The sequence below is a fragment of the Pygoscelis adeliae genome, unplaced genomic scaffold (assembly GCF_000699105.1).
Source record: "Pygoscelis adeliae isolate BGI_AS28 unplaced genomic scaffold, ASM69910v1 Scaffold14, whole genome shotgun sequence".
Lineage (NCBI taxonomy): Eukaryota > Metazoa > Chordata > Aves > Sphenisciformes > Spheniscidae > Pygoscelis > Pygoscelis adeliae.
Window position 1 is genome coordinate 5,743,067 of NW_008825109.1, and position 16,994 is coordinate 5,760,060.

General features: G+C 41.2%; 1 protein-coding gene across 1 annotated transcript in view; it reads left to right on the forward strand.

Annotated features, from left to right (window-relative positions):
* The window catches only part of ATP8A2 (ATPase, aminophospholipid transporter, class I, type 8A, member 2), a 277,748-nt gene that overhangs the window by 71,939 nt on the left and 188,815 nt on the right, over window positions 1-16,994 (forward strand). The window contains exon 19 of the mRNA XM_009327758.1: window positions 9,508-9,680. Coding sequence (XP_009326033.1) covers window positions 9,508-9,680 — 173 coding nt within the window. The remainder of the gene's footprint in view (window positions 1-9,507; window positions 9,681-16,994) is intronic.

Here is a 16,994-nt window from a genome sequence, read left to right on the forward strand (position 1 = left end):
ATCCTGGCCTCTTCTAAAAGAAGCTATAGAAAAAAAGGGAAGACGCAAGATCATATTACTGTACAGGAGTGCTCAACCATGTGAACACAAGATGGGGAGCAGAAAAAGAGTAGGTGGGTCACAAGCTGAATGTGAGTTAAGTGTTATGCTGTGGTGAAAAAGGCAAAAGGCAAGAAAGTATGGCACAGGAGTATAGCCTACTTGATCAACACATAATTGCCTCATCTGTTGCACTGTGTAGCTAGGTGGTCAGACTAATGTCAATACTGCTGTCAAGTCTGGGGTTTTTTTTGGCATTGTGACACAGCTTTAAGGGTAGAAGAAAGCCAAGGTAGTTTTGTGGATGCTCTTAACATCCTCGTTGTTGAGAAAGTATGCAAATACTTGTCTGAGTTTTTGTGAGTTGAACATGGAGGTCCATGTTTTTGTAGAGTTGATTGTATTAGGCCATGCATAGCCTCATATTAATAACTAAATATTTCCAATTCCACTGATGTGTTGAGTTTCCATTTAACTGGCCATAAACCATGGCTTTTGGATCAGTTTTATGTAAGCAGGTGACACAGTGCACCTAGCAAACATGTTTGTATTTACATCCACAATCTAACTCTAAAAATACACAGAAGCAGTTAGTCAGCTGTTTGAAGATTGATTGGTGTAGGTAGTCACAAAAAAGGGGGAGCAGAGGAACTTGACCAACAAGTCCTGCAGCTGGCCTCTTTCTGTGCACAAGAAGTTGTCTTTACTAGGCTTTGTGGTGTCGTGGTTTAACCCCAGTTGGCAACTGAGCACCACGCAGCCGCTCGCTCACCCCCCCACCAGTGGGATGGGGGAGAGAATCGGAAGGGTAAAAGTGAGAAAACTCGTGGGTTGAGATAAAAACAGTTTAATAGGTAGAGCAACAGTCACGCACGCAAGCAAAGCAAAACAAAGGAATTAATTCACTACTTCCCATCGGCAGGCAGATGTTCAGCCGTCTCCAGGAAAGCGGGGCTCCCTCACGCGTAATGGTGACTTGGGAAGACAAATACCACCACTCCAAACATTCCCCCCTTCCTTCTTCTTCCCCCAGCTTTTATATACTGAGCATGATGTCACATGGTATGGAATGTCACATGGTATGGGATATCCCATTGGCCAGTTTGGGTCAGCTGTCCTGGCTGTGCCCCCTCCCAGCTTCTTGTGTTCCTCCAGCCTTCTCAGTTGGTAGAGCATGGGAAGTTGGAAAGTCCTTGACTAGTATAAACACTACCTAGCAACAACTGAAAACATCAATGTGTTATCAACATTGTTCTCACCCTAAATCCAAAACACAGCACTGTACCAGCTACTAGGAAGGAAATTAACTCTATCCCTGCTGAAACCAGGACATGTGGCAATGTACTTTGCACCCTTGCTTATAACTAGGTCTTTGGAAGTTGCCTGTCTGCTTCCAGAAATGGAAGTTGTTTGCTGTCCTAGTCAAGTTTGGTGCAAAACTTGGAAGATTGGCAAAAGTGAGTATCTGTTCTGGAAATAAAGTGGTATTTCTTCCTTGGTTTCAAGAGACGTTTTGAGGTTAGCACTTGCACATACGATATTTATTGTGGAAAGGACTTCCAGTGACTCTTCTGCCCAACAGGTGTTGCTCTAAATACTTGTATCATGTTTCACCAGCTTTGGTTTAAACATCAGTGTCTTGCCTTTATGTTCGTTATCCCTATTCTCCTGTAAATTTGCTTCTGCCAGATGTCCTTACAGATCCCTCAGGTACAGCAACTAGGCAGTTTGAAGTGAAAGACTTCACCAAATGTGTGTTGAAGCTTCTAAGTTGCAATTAAGATACGGTGGAAAATTTTCCATGAAGTAGGGCTGGCAAGTGTTATCTTGAATTGGGGTTATGCAGTGAAGGTCCTTGCTTTTCTTAAGTCCTCCTTGGAAGATTTTTCACTTAACACTGTGGGGGCAAGGGGCATGGCTGGTATTTTGACTTGAAACCACTTTTTATAGCACAGTAAAATAATTGTTACATGTGATTATTTGCATTATCCATACGTAGGAAGGAAACAGCAGAAGTAATAAAAAGTAAATTCTTAGATTGGTAAAATAGGTTGAGCTGGCACTTCAGTGTACTCCAGAACAATGAGTTAGCAGACTGTGTTATTTGTATCATCTCACAGACTTAGTGGTTTGGAAATGAACCACAGGATGATGGAAGAAGTTAACTTGGAAAAATCTTTAAACTGCTGTAGGTAGCAGTACTTTCTAGATTTATGATAAATATAACAACAAGTAGTATATGCAGTTGACTTAGCTTACAGTTAAACTAATGTAAGTGTTAGTTTGACATCTCTTACTGCAGGAGCTTGTTCTGTGAGGATCACTTTAGCTCCTTTGAGATGGAGGAAAGGCCATGCAAGAAGGGTGCATGAAATGTAGATGCTGGAGAAGGCTAGAATGTGAGGCTGATTTAGGCTTAACGAGTGTGTGTGTGTGTGTCTCAGAGGTCACAGATCCAGGGGTGAGTAGTTCTCTTCAGCTAAAGAGGCCTTCTTGTCTATGTGATGCTACTTGCCATTTAGTTTTCTTCCCAAGACCTTTTTCCTTGTGGGCCACGTATCACTCTATGCTTAGAATGAAATGTGAGTGTAGTTGCTGCGCAAATGAGGCTTCATTTCTTTCTCCTGCTATCATCTCGGTGACTTTGAGCGTTTCCAGGGAAAAGCAGGGGAGGAAGGGGAAGAGGAGGTTTGGAGCTGATCATCTTACAGTAATTGTCCAGTTCTTCTCTGGGTATCAGCTTGTTTGTAAGGTAAATCTAGGGAATGGCTGTTACCCTGTGGAATTCTTTTGCACCCAAAGTTTTTGCAAGTCCTACTGATTATTTTTTTCTTGGCAAGTATCTGATATTGTCATTCTGTGTTGGATGCCGGATTGCCTCACGCACTAACATTTCTTGCTGTAGCATGCGGACTTCCCAAGCTCTCATGGGAGGGAATGGGCTGTATGGTGTGCTGCTGTTTTAAAAAAAACAAACAAAAACCCCCAAAACCCAAACAACAAACAACCAACAAAAAACCCCACACCCAAAGGCACACAAAAAACACCCCCAATGTTTAAGGTCTTGTTATACAGCCTATGTAGTAATGTTTCTAATGGTTTTTATTACAGTATGAATCAACTCGTGTTTTCAGTGAAGTCAGCAGAGCTCTGATTAACTTAACTCTGATTGCATTGACTTCCAAATTCACTCTAAGCATCATGTGAAAATTCCGAGTATTTGCTCTGTTAAACTACAAAATAAGTCTGGGAAATCCCAGAGTTTGTTTATATCAGTTTTGTTATTTAAATACAAAGCTGGGCATAGCAGGGTGTTTTTCTGAGGCTTTAGAAAGTGAGAATATACAAACATGCTATTAAAAGGTTTGTTAAAGATCCTGAGAGTGCAGTCCAGAGAAAAGACCACACAAACTCTGCTTCAGGATGTTTTCATTTTCTGCCTGTCAACAAATTATACTCTGCTACGGAGATTTCTGATAGTGTACTAATAATGTTACTCCATGTTCTGGATGGAAACTGTGCACACACAGAACAATAAAATCTGCAAGTTTGTTTTAAGATAGTAATACAAGTAAATGCTCTGCTCAAGGTTTGTATTTGGGGCTGTGACTTGTTAAAATGGAAATGGGAAAACAAACAGGGAAAGCAGGTGGGGTAGGTTTGTTATGGAATATGCCACCATGTCTTGAATTTAATTCAAGTATAGAGACCATAAAAACACTAACCCTTAAATGCATTTGTGTGAGTCAGAATTGTTGATATTTTTAGAATCAACTCCCCCAACCGTGTCGAATGTGCAAAAGTAGAATAAAAAATAAATGAAAACCTAATTTCCTTAGCTTCCTCAGTTTGAGCTCAGTTGACTTTTTGCAATCTAACTGATCCTTTTTTAACGTTTTGTGCTTTGATTTACTTGGTGGTCTTGTATGAATGGATTCTTAAGCCCTTGTGAAGCTCTAACTAAACTGATAATGTTGCTCTGATTCAACAGACAGCTTAAGCATGTGCACATTTCCTCTACTGGCTAATGAAGTGTCTGTGTTTATTTGAATAGCCCACTGAATCAGGGCTACTAAATTGATGGACTTTTCAGTTGATGCACCTTCTGACCTTTAAGTAAAACTGTATCTGTATTTTTAATATTTGGTGGAAATTTATCTGATATGCCAGTACAATAAGGTCTGATTGGCAGGCATCTCTCCAGGTTTCCCCAGAGCAGCTGGATGCTCTGTGTGTCTAAAGGAAATCTTGAGGGAGGAAGAACCAAGTTTATTATGGATAAGTGAAGTGCTTGTAATATTCTTCTCTGTAATATTCTATTTTTATCAGAACTCCTGACAAACTTTCCGTTTACTCTTGATGGGTACTCAGTAAAAACAGCAGGGATATTCCACAGGTCTGAGTTTATCCAGATACTTTTTTAGGACTACTATTGATTTCTGCTTCATTATGCTCGTTCTAGTGAAGGATTGATTTATTCTTGCTTGATGTGACTCAAAGAAGAAACTTAGCCCTTGATGTCAAACACAGAGTATAAGCTAGGTATCAAAGTAGAGATTTCTACTCTAGTTTAATGAGTTGCCCACAGAAGGATACAGTTCCCCATGGTTTCCAAATGTTCATCTGCTTACTTAGGAAGTCTTTATTATATACCCAGTGAGATTTGGAGCTTGTTTCTTTTGCTTAATTGCACTGGCCTACGGGAGCAGTAGTTTTTCTTTCTTAAAACATAGCATTTGTAAGTAGTTGGAAGAAACAGAAATAATAATTAGTGCTTTTTTACTGTATAAGCTGTTAGGTTGTAAGTTAGCCATGTGTATGGAAGAGTATATTGAGAGCTTTACAAAAAGCTGTTTAAATGAGGTGCCTGATTTGTAATCCTTGATTTACAGCTTTTTGGAGTATTAACCCTGTTACTAATTCTGTGACATCTTGTATGTAAGAGTAGTAAGTTCAGTGACCAGGGCATGAATTGGATGAGGCTTTATGCATAGCCATGACAATAAGCTATGGAGAGACTAGTAATCTTATCTGATGAGAACCATCACCTTTTGTAAGTCTTCCTGTTGCCATGTCACTTCTTTTGGGCAACAGATGATGGATATTGAATAACCCTCCTGAACTTGCCCTCAGGTTCTCCTCTGCAGGAGGGGGTGGTTGGGCCCTGGCCCTTCACCTTCCTTTGGGTCAGGTGAAGAAGCAACAGGAAAATGAGGGTGTTTCCTCTGAAGTGCCAGAAGGGCTAGACAGGGAATAAGGGCAGGGACTGTCTCCCTTGGTTTCAAATAGTCAGAGAAGTTTTTAATCCTGTGGGTGTATTCGGGAGAAGGACAGGGGGTAATTCTGCATTTGACAGCAAGAAAAAGGTTTGAGCAAGACTGAGAGGAAGCAGTAAAGAAAAACAAATGGCACTTACTCCAAGATCCCAGGGACAAGGGTTCTTGGGTTAAAATTCTGTTATTGATGACATTACCCAAATTGTATCCCTTACACCATCCCTGGGATTTCTGTGAATGTTGTCACTACCTAGTGGTGCTGAAGTAGATAAAACGACTTTCTTCCCACAAGACATACCCTTGTTTTCCCTGCACCAGACTGTAATGGTTTAAGCACAGTCATCTACTTTGTGCTAAATTTTCAGGTACAGTGTAAATAGGCATGCCATGAAGACATAAATCTAATCCCTCATAGCTTAACGGGGAAGCAGGGAATGATGCAGTTATTCTTGTAATGAAGAAGGTGCAAAATGTAATCTGTGTCTGAAATGGCTGAACTGTACACTCTGTCATACTCATTAACTCAGTCTGTAAATTTGCCTCCAGTTTGGGGCTAGTTTCTTGGTGAATCAGGGTGAGTTTGTTTTGACTACCATACCAATGAGTGGGGTGAGAGAAAATAAATTGCAAAGCAATTTCCCTCCTTTTTTTTCCTCCCCTTTATGTGAAAGTGGCCTGACTCTCCTCCCACCTGTTCGGCGCAGGAAAGTTCAGTCATTCTGGCTACCTGATCCTCCTCCTCTGCTCAGTAATGCTGTCTTGACTGCTGTCATGTCCTCAACTTCTTTACCACCCAAAATTCGTATAATGTCCAATGTTTCGTGGGGTTTCCTCCTTGCGTACATGCTGTTCTGCATCCTTCTTTACTCTAGAGGAGAAGTGACCTCTCTCCCCTTGCTAACCTTTTGATCTGCTTCCCGCAGTTCTTGATGGTAACTGGGGATCGAGGGCTCTTTCTTAACAGACCCTGCACCTGGCTCGGGAGGTCCCTGAGCTGCCAACTGTGGCAGCCCAGAGGGTCTTCTGAGAGAGTATATGCTTGCTGGTATATGCATGCTGTATTCTTGCACTCATTCCTGGCTGGTTGCTTTTGGCCACGGTTGTGGTCTGGTTTGATTGAGTGTGGCTATTTTTGTCTTTTATTTTACTGGCTTTGTGTGTAAAACTGATCTAGTCAAACTTCGGAACTTTACACAGCAGAAGGCTGGAAGTGCTGCCATATTTAGCAGTTTTATGATACATTTCAGACTTCAACATATTTATTGAGTTTTGTATGAGAAACATGATTCAAGGCAAGCAAAAATATGTAGCCTCTAACTATCACAGTGCACTCAATCTTGCTGCTCAGTGTACTGTGGTGGCTCTCTGTCTTGACAGAAATCAGATCTATTTCACTCAGTATTACACATGGAGAACATTTTTAAAATTAAATAATTATCTAATTTGGTGTATTTTTCTGAAACAAGGCGATTCTTATTTGAGCTGGAAATAAAAAGATGAAGGAAAAAATCCTTTTTCATGACCTTATGAACATGGGCATTTAAAGATCATTTATGTAATCCTGTAGTAGAAATCTTTGTTAAAAAAACCCAACCAACTTAAATCAAGAGAAAGGGAACACTTTTCTTGCTGGTTTTTTCAGTAAAACATATTGGAATGGTTGAAGTCCAAAGTATTTGGGATGATCCTGCTGTCATGGTGACGGAAGTGAAGTTTGGACTGATTGCGGTTGCTGACTGCTGCAGTCAGGATACCTCTAGCCAGGGTGAATATTGCTATTACAACCTCACTAAAATTTACCACCAAAATGGGAGTGACGGGGAAGAGAGGAACAGAGGACAGTGTTGTGGTGCACAGAACCTGGCCCTTCTGAGGGCTGCAGTACGAGACACCAGAGCTGTGATGGTGGCTCATGGGACTGCAGCTGTTGGGAGGCTGGGAAGCACCAACAGGCTGTATAACATCTAGGCAGCCATGACTTTATTGGTGCTTGGTCTCTAGTGAGCATGAGAACTTGAGTTAGTGTGGTCTTACTGAAGTGTAGTGATAAGGAGAAAAAAAAAAAAAAGGGGGGGGGGGTGGGGGGGGATGACAGGCAGTGGGAGAGGTCTTCTACCGCAACCCAGAAGCACTGCCTGTGGCGCTCTTTCCTGGAGGGTGCGGAGTAGCTCTCAGTATGTGGTAGTTTGACATACTGAACTGGTTAACCTGAGCTTCTCTGAGCACTGTAGTAGTGCCCATCTGGTCAGCTGTTCTGGGTGTCCGTGGCAAGGTGTTGGGGGCTGCAGGGGCCTCGGTGGGGAGAGGCCGGGGCTGCCCTGTGCCAGACACAGCTGGTTCCGCAGGGCACAGCTGAGCCCCTCAGCCAAGATGGTGGCACCTGTGGGAAAGCATATTTAAGAAAGGATGCAGAGATAGTGAGTGAGGAGAAAAAGGTGAGAAACAGCCCTGCAAGCACCTGGGTCAGAGGAGTTTCCCATCACTTTATTTGCAGGAAAAAAAAAAACCCACCTCGGTCTGACACTTCTGTCTTTAGAGTGCACAGAAACAGCTTGTAAAAGCTTAGATCAAGAAATTAAGCCGTGGTACTAGGAAGCTCTTTGTGTTGTCTCTTTCCATCTCTTCCCTTTATGGATAGATGCTGGAGAGATCGCTGAAGGAAGTATTTTAGGAATGTAAATGTTTTTCCCCATTGTTTTAGTGGTGTGATATAGAACTGGAGCTTTTTGGCTCAGATGTCTTTGATGTGGAAGAGATGCAACTTTAAGTACTACTTTTGCCATCTTTGTAAGGGGGTTCACATGTGCAGGTTTCTAGATATCTTTGATGGTTTGCTCAACCATGTGCAAAAACCCTAACTCCTGTTCTCAGTTGAATGTAGAGAGAAAAATCTAGACTCCATATCAGTGATGGCCTTCATTGAGGTAGTCTGTTCCTCAGGACCAGCAGGTGTGTAGTCCAGAGTAACTAGTTTAGCTACCTGAGTTTTTCTTTTCTTTTTAACATCTGTCTGTTAAACTGGAGGTGCAAATAGGCACTTGGCAACAGTTTGGCTTGCAATCCTCTGGAGAAATCGGGATCTATAAAATGATGAATGGGTTGCAATGAGGCATAAATATTACATTTTCATTTCTGACAGTTATAACTCTGTTCTAGTGTTTTTTCTGTTATATAAAGAAAAAAAAATATGTATTTTGGTTAGACCAACACAGACAAATCACAAAACTAGTACCTTTAAATATCAATAAGCAGAAACGTGTAACACTTGGTTTAGCACAATTATTTGAAGTTGCACAGTTAAGATGAGCAGGAGTGCATTTTCTCTTTTTTGGTTGGTTTAAAAGTGGAGAGAACACTAGACTGGAAACTAGGTGAGGATTTGCTAAAAGAGAAACCAGTTATTTTTGTGTATACCACCGATACTGTTTTTTGAACAAAGGGGGAAAACTGAAATATTATATAATCCAGCAGTTAGTGATCATTTGTCACCTAAAAGCAGTGTTTGACTGGTACTGAAGTCTTTGCTTTTCATGTTCTGCCATCCTATGTCCTGTGTGTCAAGACCTTCTCTGTCAAAAAGTGTACATACAGTTCAGATCATGAGCAACTTCTTGAACTATTTAGCAGTGGTTAACTCAGCTGGAACTGATGGTTAAACTAACCTGCATGGGAATGGAACAGACTGCTGTAAGCGTGAATTTCACTGCAGTAGATGGTTGAAATATTTGGGGTGACAGTGAAACATGAGCACTTGATTTTTTTTTTTTTTTTCTTTTCACAGAAGCAGCTTTCAGTGAAAATGTTTTTGGGGTAGGGAATACTGTTTGAATAAATAGTAATACTTTGAATGTTGTCAAAAGCCATGAAAGGCATTAGGTTATGTCTGCCCTACAGTTGAAGGGGATGTATCACGACTACTGTGGGCATATGCATCGTGCAGGGGTGTGTAGTGGAGATGCCCGAGTCTGCAGTGAAACAAGGCATGTGTTCCTAGCCAAGCAGATGCAGCTTTTGCTGATTTGTGACCCAAATTAACATGTCTGCACAAGGTCCTGTTAAAACACTAACTCACGTCAGTGCTAGTTCAGGTGCATGTATACTGTGCTCCATTTCATAGTCCAGAAGTGCCTTGCTGCATATTGGATGCACTTATATTAGGAAGAAACATGATTTCTTTCTGTTTATTCTTCAGGCAACAAGAGCTTCTCTGACTCAACATTGTACCAGTTTGGGGGAGTCGCTGGGCAAGGAAAACGATATTGCTCTGATTATTGATGGCCACACACTGAAGTATGCCCTGTCATTTGAAGTCAGGCAGAGCTTTCTGGACTTGGCACTCTCCTGTAAAGCAGTTATTTGTTGCAGGTAAGAAATGGTGGGACTCTTTCTGGTAACAAAATGGGCACAAAGCCTGTGAAACTTTACCTAGTATGTTAACTTTCCTTTCATGCTTATAGTGCTTACAGGAAATATAGAAGTAGGAGAAATAGTGAGATATTCAAGGGGAAGCAAGCTGTAGTGGTGAGCCACTTGATAATGTAATTGATTTCTCTGCTGTGGAACTATTATGGAGTGAGGCTGTGCTGGGAGGAGTAAAGGAGGACTGTAGAGAGGTATTGCGCTTATACCACAGACAGGTCTGTGAAAGTGTTCGTAAGGCTGACTGAGGCCAACAAGGTTTAAAATTTCAGTTCTTCCTGTCCTACAGGATGCTCTACAGTGCAGCAGTAGAGCTTGTACATCTTCAGGGTGAGCATTCAATCAGCTGCATGTTCCTGCCTGGTGGCAGAACTCTGCTAGATTTGGAAGCAGTCTCATAAGTATGCTGGAAAGCAACTTGGGTAGTAGAGGAGGAAGCAAGTCCTTCACTAAAATTAAGTGCTATCTAATAATGCAGTTCCCTTTGCCACAATCAGTCCCAACGGAGTCCAATCTCTTTTATAAAATGATGAAAGATCATGAGAAACCATTATACCTGATTATAGTAGACGCTCATGAGGGAGTGGTATGGATGTGGTCATTTGTAAGCAATAGGAATTGGCTAGGAAGAAGTTTGTGTGACTGTTCAATTCAGCTCTAGAGAAGGTCTCTGGATGAATTTAAGTTGTCTTGATTTTTCAATTATGTATGCTATGCAAGAATGTGTGTAAAAGTGCAATTTGCCCTATTTTAAATGTTAGACTACCACTTGCTTTACTAGATCACAGCCGAATTTTACACTGTTTGTGGATTTAGCCGTACACAGATGTGGTCCTATGTCATGACTACTTCAGAAGAAGGAAATACGAGCCCAAAGAAAATGAAAACCAAAAGCTGGCTTGCTTTACTTTCTGCATAGCAGAAAGGCTGCATAATTTTTAACTTTGGAAGATTATGCAGCTTTGAGGACTGTGTGTGTCTGCTCGTTGCTGGTATTTGGGGAGAACTGTGACCTAGAAGGGATTGTTGGTTTAGGTGGACAGGAAGTTTTATCTGCATCCTTAGAAGCAAGACCTGCTTTGTGGGGAACAACTATATGGAGACCTTGTACTACTGTTTTGCAGTCTTACTTATCTTTATATATGTGCTCACTAGCAAACAAATATTGCATGGCAAAAGCAATTGCAGTCCATGCATCTGAAGTAGATGAACCCATTGGCTTTTTCCATCTCTGACTAGTTTCTTTCCAAGTGCTGGGACTCTTGGACTGGTGTACTGCAGGGTGCAATACTAGGGCTAGTACCGGTCAATGTCTTCATCAATGACCTGATGATTAGATGGAGTATGCCCTCAGCAAGTTTACAGACAATACAAAATTGGGAGTAGTGGCTGATACACCAGATGGTTGTGCTGTCATTCTGAGGGACCTTGACAAGCTGAAGAATTGAGCAGAGAGAAATCTCATGAAGCTCAAGAAGGGGAAATGCAAAGTCCTGTACCTGGGGAGTTATAGCCCCGTGCACCAGTAAACGCTGGGGGTTGCCAGGCTAGAAAGCAGCTTTGTCCAGAAGGATCTTGGGGTCCTGGTGGACAAGCTGACCATGAGCCAGCAATGCACCCTAGCGGCACAAAAAAGGCCAATAGTATCCTGCGCTGCAGTATGAAGAGCGTTGCCAGCAGGTCTAGGGAGGTGATCCTTCTTCTCTACTCAGCACTGGTGAGGTCGCATCTGGAGTACTGTGTCCAGTTCTGGGATCTTTAATATAAGATATAAGCAGGTTTAATGGAGAGTGTCCAGTGCAGGGCCACAAAGGTGATTAAGGGACTGGAGCATCTTTCATATGAGGAGCGGCTGAGAGCTGGGACTGTTCAGCCTAGAGAAGAGAAGGCTCGGAGGGATCTTATCAATTTGTGTAAGTATGTAATAGGAGTGAATGAAGATGAGGGAGCCAGGCTCTTCTCTGTAGTCCTCAGAGACAGGACAAGATGCAACAGACAAATTAAAACACATGAATGTCTGAACACAAAAAAACCTCCCGCTATTTTGCTGTGAGGGTGGTCCAACACTGGAATGGGTTTCTCGGAGAGGTTGTGGTGTCTCTGTTGTTAGAGACACGGAAAACCCAACTGGACGACATGGTGCTGGACAGCCTGCTCTAGCTGACTCTGCTTTAGCTAGGGGCGTTGGACTAACTGATTTCCAGCAGCCTCTTCCAACCTGGGTGATTCTAGGATCCTGTGAGTGGGGACAAATGTCTTGTTTTTTCCAGCCAGTGTTTTTTCTCCTTCTCAAATCCTGTTCTAAATGGTTGTCAACTGGAATGACTTTCCTAAATCAGTTCTTTAATAGCAATTTTTTTGCTACTGCTGATTTGGGGCGGGGGGGGGAAGGAGGGAGGGAGAGGGCATGAGGTGTTAGAGGAGGGGGTCTCACTTCTGCAGATGTTTCATGGGAGTGAACAAGAGTGTTTTACAAGAGGGAGCTCACACAATTGCAGCAATCTTCTCTTGAATGCAACAGGCCCAGATGTAGGACCAGTAAGAAGGTCAGCGGTTCTCTTTGCGCAAAGTTACCTTGGGCTTAGAGAGCACCAAGTGCCCAGGAAGTGAATTGACCCTATGCTGTAGGCTTACGCGGCTGTATTTGTGGGGAAGTTAACAAACATTGAGCAAATAGAAAGCTCTTACTTTCATATTCTTATCACAGTGCTTTGGTAGAGATCCTTCCAAGGCAGTTCATTAGTTTATTTCTCAAAGATTTGACAAGCTATGGATGTTTCTTCACCTGTTATTTCATGACCGAGCCAGCAGCAGTTTCAATTAGTGAATTAGCAAATTGGGGAACAATGCGGGAAAAAATACTGTAAAGTGTAAATCAAAGGGGAAAAGATGATGTAATTTCATAGGCTTAAAAAGAGGAATAAAAATAACTGAGTTTTAAATCCCCAGGGAGAAAGAGGAATGCCTTTAATAGCCTTTAAGGCTTTGCAGGAACCTTCCATTTACTTGCCAGGTGCTTGATACTGAAGAAAGAAAAACTTTTTTTTTCTACTCTGGGCTGTTTTTAATAGTACTTTGTGTGTCAAATGAGATAGTGCACTTAAACTTCACAGGAAAAAGGTTTTAAAATGTAATTGGCATAGCAAGAGGAAGTTTCAAATTAAATAGAGTTAGTTTTCAAACAAAAATGTTAATTGGGAGGGGGATCTGGGTCTTTAAACTTAGTAGTATGATGTTTAACCACTCTAGGAGGCTTTGTGTTGCTATTCTCAACATAGCATAAATTCGTGAGACTTAGTATTTCATAAATTTACTACAACGTTTTCATCTCCTCTGGGGAGTTTCAGCTGCATTTGCCTTTCAAAGATTTTTTTTTTTAAATATACTTAAGATATACTGTATATTAATTTGCTGGGCTTTAGGCATAAACTGTAGTTGAACTTGATTCTCAGGGGTAATCTCTTAAAATGAAACTGTAGTAAACCTGGCTCCATTTTGCATTAAGAAGGAGAGATGGTATCTTCTGATGGGGTTAAGTCTTCCACTGTTGCAGTGTCTCTAACAGGCCACTGGCACAGTGGAGGAAAATATACTCCTTGGGAGACTTGGTGAAGCTTGCAAAATCAAACCAAACAATTCTTTAAGAAAAAGCCTTGTTTGTTAAAAGTTTTCTCAGAGACTGACAGATCTTATTATCTTCCCTAACACTGACTGGCATGTCAGTATGCAACCAGTCCAGAGCGAGCAAAACTTACTTTTCAGTGGAAGTAAATGTTTAGAAGGCAGCTGAACTCATTACTTCATTTATGAGATCTGAGCTGTTGATTGCCTGTCTCTGGTTTTCAAATGTTCCTTTAAACGACCTGTTTTTATTGATGTTTTGTGACAGCAGCAAAATGTTAAGGGTTAGGTAGAAGTGAGAATTTTTTTTAATAACAAAATGGAGTTTTATCATTAATCTAGTGTTTATACCTCTTAGAAAGCTAGTTTGTATAGCAGATCGCTGTGTTTGGCTTTGAATATAAAAGTAGCAGAGAAGTATGTAACTTGCATGTTATAGTAGCATATTTAATTCTCTACTGAAGAGCCTGCCTTGAATTGAAAAGTTTGTAATTGAAATATGTGGTGCTTCAGAAATACTTTATAACTTTGTATGCTTTGGGAATGATTTTTTTTGTTGTTGAATGGAACTTTTCTGCAGGTGACAGTGACTCTGCCTTTGTATGGGTTTAATGCCATATTAACAAGACTTGGATCAGGAAGAAGCAATTCATTGGCATTTCATAGATTAAATTGTTCCAAGCAGTTCAGTAGTCCTTCCTTTAATTTCTCTCACAGATGTAAGCACAATGAAGCAAGCATCTCCAGAGAGATGTGTGGCATGAGACTGGGACCACATCCTTGCTGGGCTGCCTCAGGGTGTTTTTTGCTCTTTTGCTTATATTACTGGCCATTTCTGCAATACTGCTTGAAGTGATGGTGCTGGGATGTCCTTTAGCAGAGTATCGCTCTTTTCCACCCATGTATCTACAGAGCAAGAATGTTAAACTAAGCTTTTGTGCTTAGATCCTGCAGTCCTTTTCAAGTGAACAGTGAGTTGATGCTCTTATAGGAGAGGGTTTGGGACTTTGTAGCAAAAGAAACACCGCTACCCCCACTCCCCCCTCTGACTTTTCAGAGCTACTGTTCAGAATTTCTGTATTCCTAAGTGGAGGAAGATCAGCTGTCATACAGGGTTTGGATGATAATCACACCTCAAACATCCACTGTGTATAATTTGGAGCAGAGGCCAGCCAAAGTTTTATTTAGCTATTTTATAGCAAGTTGTGAAAAGTTGCTTGTACGGGGAAATTCTGTTGCTCTGTCCTGTCCCTCTGAAAAGTCACTGATGCTTCACTGGATCTGATGACACACGTTCAGCTTAAAGGTAACAAAGTTGCTTTGACCAGACACTTCTTTTCCTACACTTACTGCATAATGCTGTCTCTTAGAACACCACCTCCTCTTCCTGATGCCTGTGTTTTCCAATGCTTTTTTCCAATTCATCTGCTTCTGCTGTTCATGTTGCGCTGGTGGAAATCAGTATAGCTGTGGGGAATTCAATGGAGCTACGATGACTTCATCAGCCTGCAGCCTGCTCTATTAGTAAAATATATCGCAATGCCCATTTTGCGCAATTTATTTCTCCTGAGGTTTTATCTTGTTGCTGAGTTTTGGCTGGTGACAAAGTTCAGGCAATAGGAACACCAAGAAAAACGTCTCAATTGTTCTACAATCTGTCAACCTTTCTGTCCTGCTTTTATCAGATGTCCTGTTCCACAGAGATCTATAAAGTGGCACAGCATGAACAGAAATTGAGGAAATCCAGCAACAGCAATTTCTATGGACTGTCTGCTATTTCCACAGGAGCACTTGCCTTTTCATGGCTGCTACATCAGCATGATTTTGCTGGCTTTTAGATATGAAAGGTGTGCAGTTGTTGCTCAGTATCTGAGCATTGACTGCAGGACTTCTGCCCAAACTCACCAACTAACTTTATTAGGTGATAGTGGCGCAAACTGTTGCTTTCAGTACCTCGAGCAATAGCAGAGCTGTAGTGATAATGGTTAGGAACTGAGGAATGAAGTAAACAAGGTCAGAAAATGCATGTTCTTTAAACACATCTCCCCCCCCCCCCCAAAAAAAAAACACCCCAACTTTTTTCCCCCTTTTTTTTTTTTTCTTGTATTGCTATTTCAAATAGCATGCAGAGTGGGTGGGGTGAGGACATGAGCCCCCAAACATCACTCTGAGAACAGACACTAAATGTTCTGAAATGAACCATACCCTTTGTCTAGAGTGTCTGCTCAGTGTTGAAAGGGAAAGGATTTAACGAACTGAAAGCAGGTGGTGAGAGAAGGGAAGGAAAAAAGCAGCCTGTGGGGAGAGAGTACCTGTTGTGAATTGTTAGTGTCACTTCGTCAGCTAGGTAATGAGAAGAGAGATAAGGAGATGAGAAAAGTTGTCTCAGCACTCTGAGTTGTAAGGCCATAGCTTGGATGCTTCTGGTCTTCCATCATCATTTGGAGGAGACATCAATAATGTAGCTCACAAAAAGAACATCTGGAATGCCTCCTAAATATTTATGCCCTGAAGTCTCATATTGTTGCTGGTGTTATTATTTGACAAAGTGATTATTTTGTGCTGTAGTTCAGAATGTATTTATTTATTAAATCAAAAAAAGTGTCTTGTTGGCTTTCATTAGAAAAGAACCCCATTCTTTTGACAGAAAATTGCAACACAATTCTGATTAAGAGTATGCAAACCAATTCTAACATTAATTGGTCCCAAAGAAAATTATGGATGTGTTATATCTTCCTGTATGTACATCTTACGTTTTCCCTCATCTATCACCTACTAAATTATCAATGCTTATTCTCTTGTTCTATTTCTGATGGCTCATGACAGCAGTATTCATCTCATGACTTTGAAAACCATGAGGGAAGAACCATTCTGGCATCTTCATGTTTGTAGATAATTGAAGTGGGAGGCAGGTTTGGGGTTGCAGCATGACATGATGCTCTCTGCACTCTTGCATAAGGAATACTCACCCATGATTGGAAACTATTGCCTAAACTGTCCAGTGTGTATGTAGGTATGTGTAAAGCAATCTTGGGACTTGTTCTTATGATTACCTTTCTTAAAAGCTTATTGGCTGCGTTGCAAGAGCTAAGCAAACTTGCAAAATGCTACCAATTCTGTGTTGGAATGCCAATATGGGCAAACTGTAGGAGAAGGCTGGTTTTACGAATTTTGGTAATTATCTTGTCCTTTGAGTGACAGAGTGAGTTTCTGCTGAATGTTCTGGCTTCTGTTTGTTCTTGTTAATCAGTGTCCTGAGCTATGACAGTTCTTAAGCCTCACTCTCATAATTTAAATCATTCAAACACATAGCTAGTGTTTAAAGGGGAAAAAAATTACCGTTCATTCCAGTCACTTGTCTGGTCAACTGAGAACCCAAAAAGCAAAGACTTGACTCTAATCCTAAGTGCATTAATGTTTCTCCAAAAGGTTGCTGTATCAATTAGCTGCATAAACCAAGGTAAACTTTCCAGACTCAGGGTAGTCCTCTTATAAGAAAATACATGCTTATCATGTCAGAAACATCTGTGAATCACTCACTTTCTTAGGATTATTTTTGTTTACACTAAAAAAGTACTTAAAGATACTGTTTTGGCTGGTATTGTTTGGTTTTTAAATGGCACAGTTGAAGCATGTTTC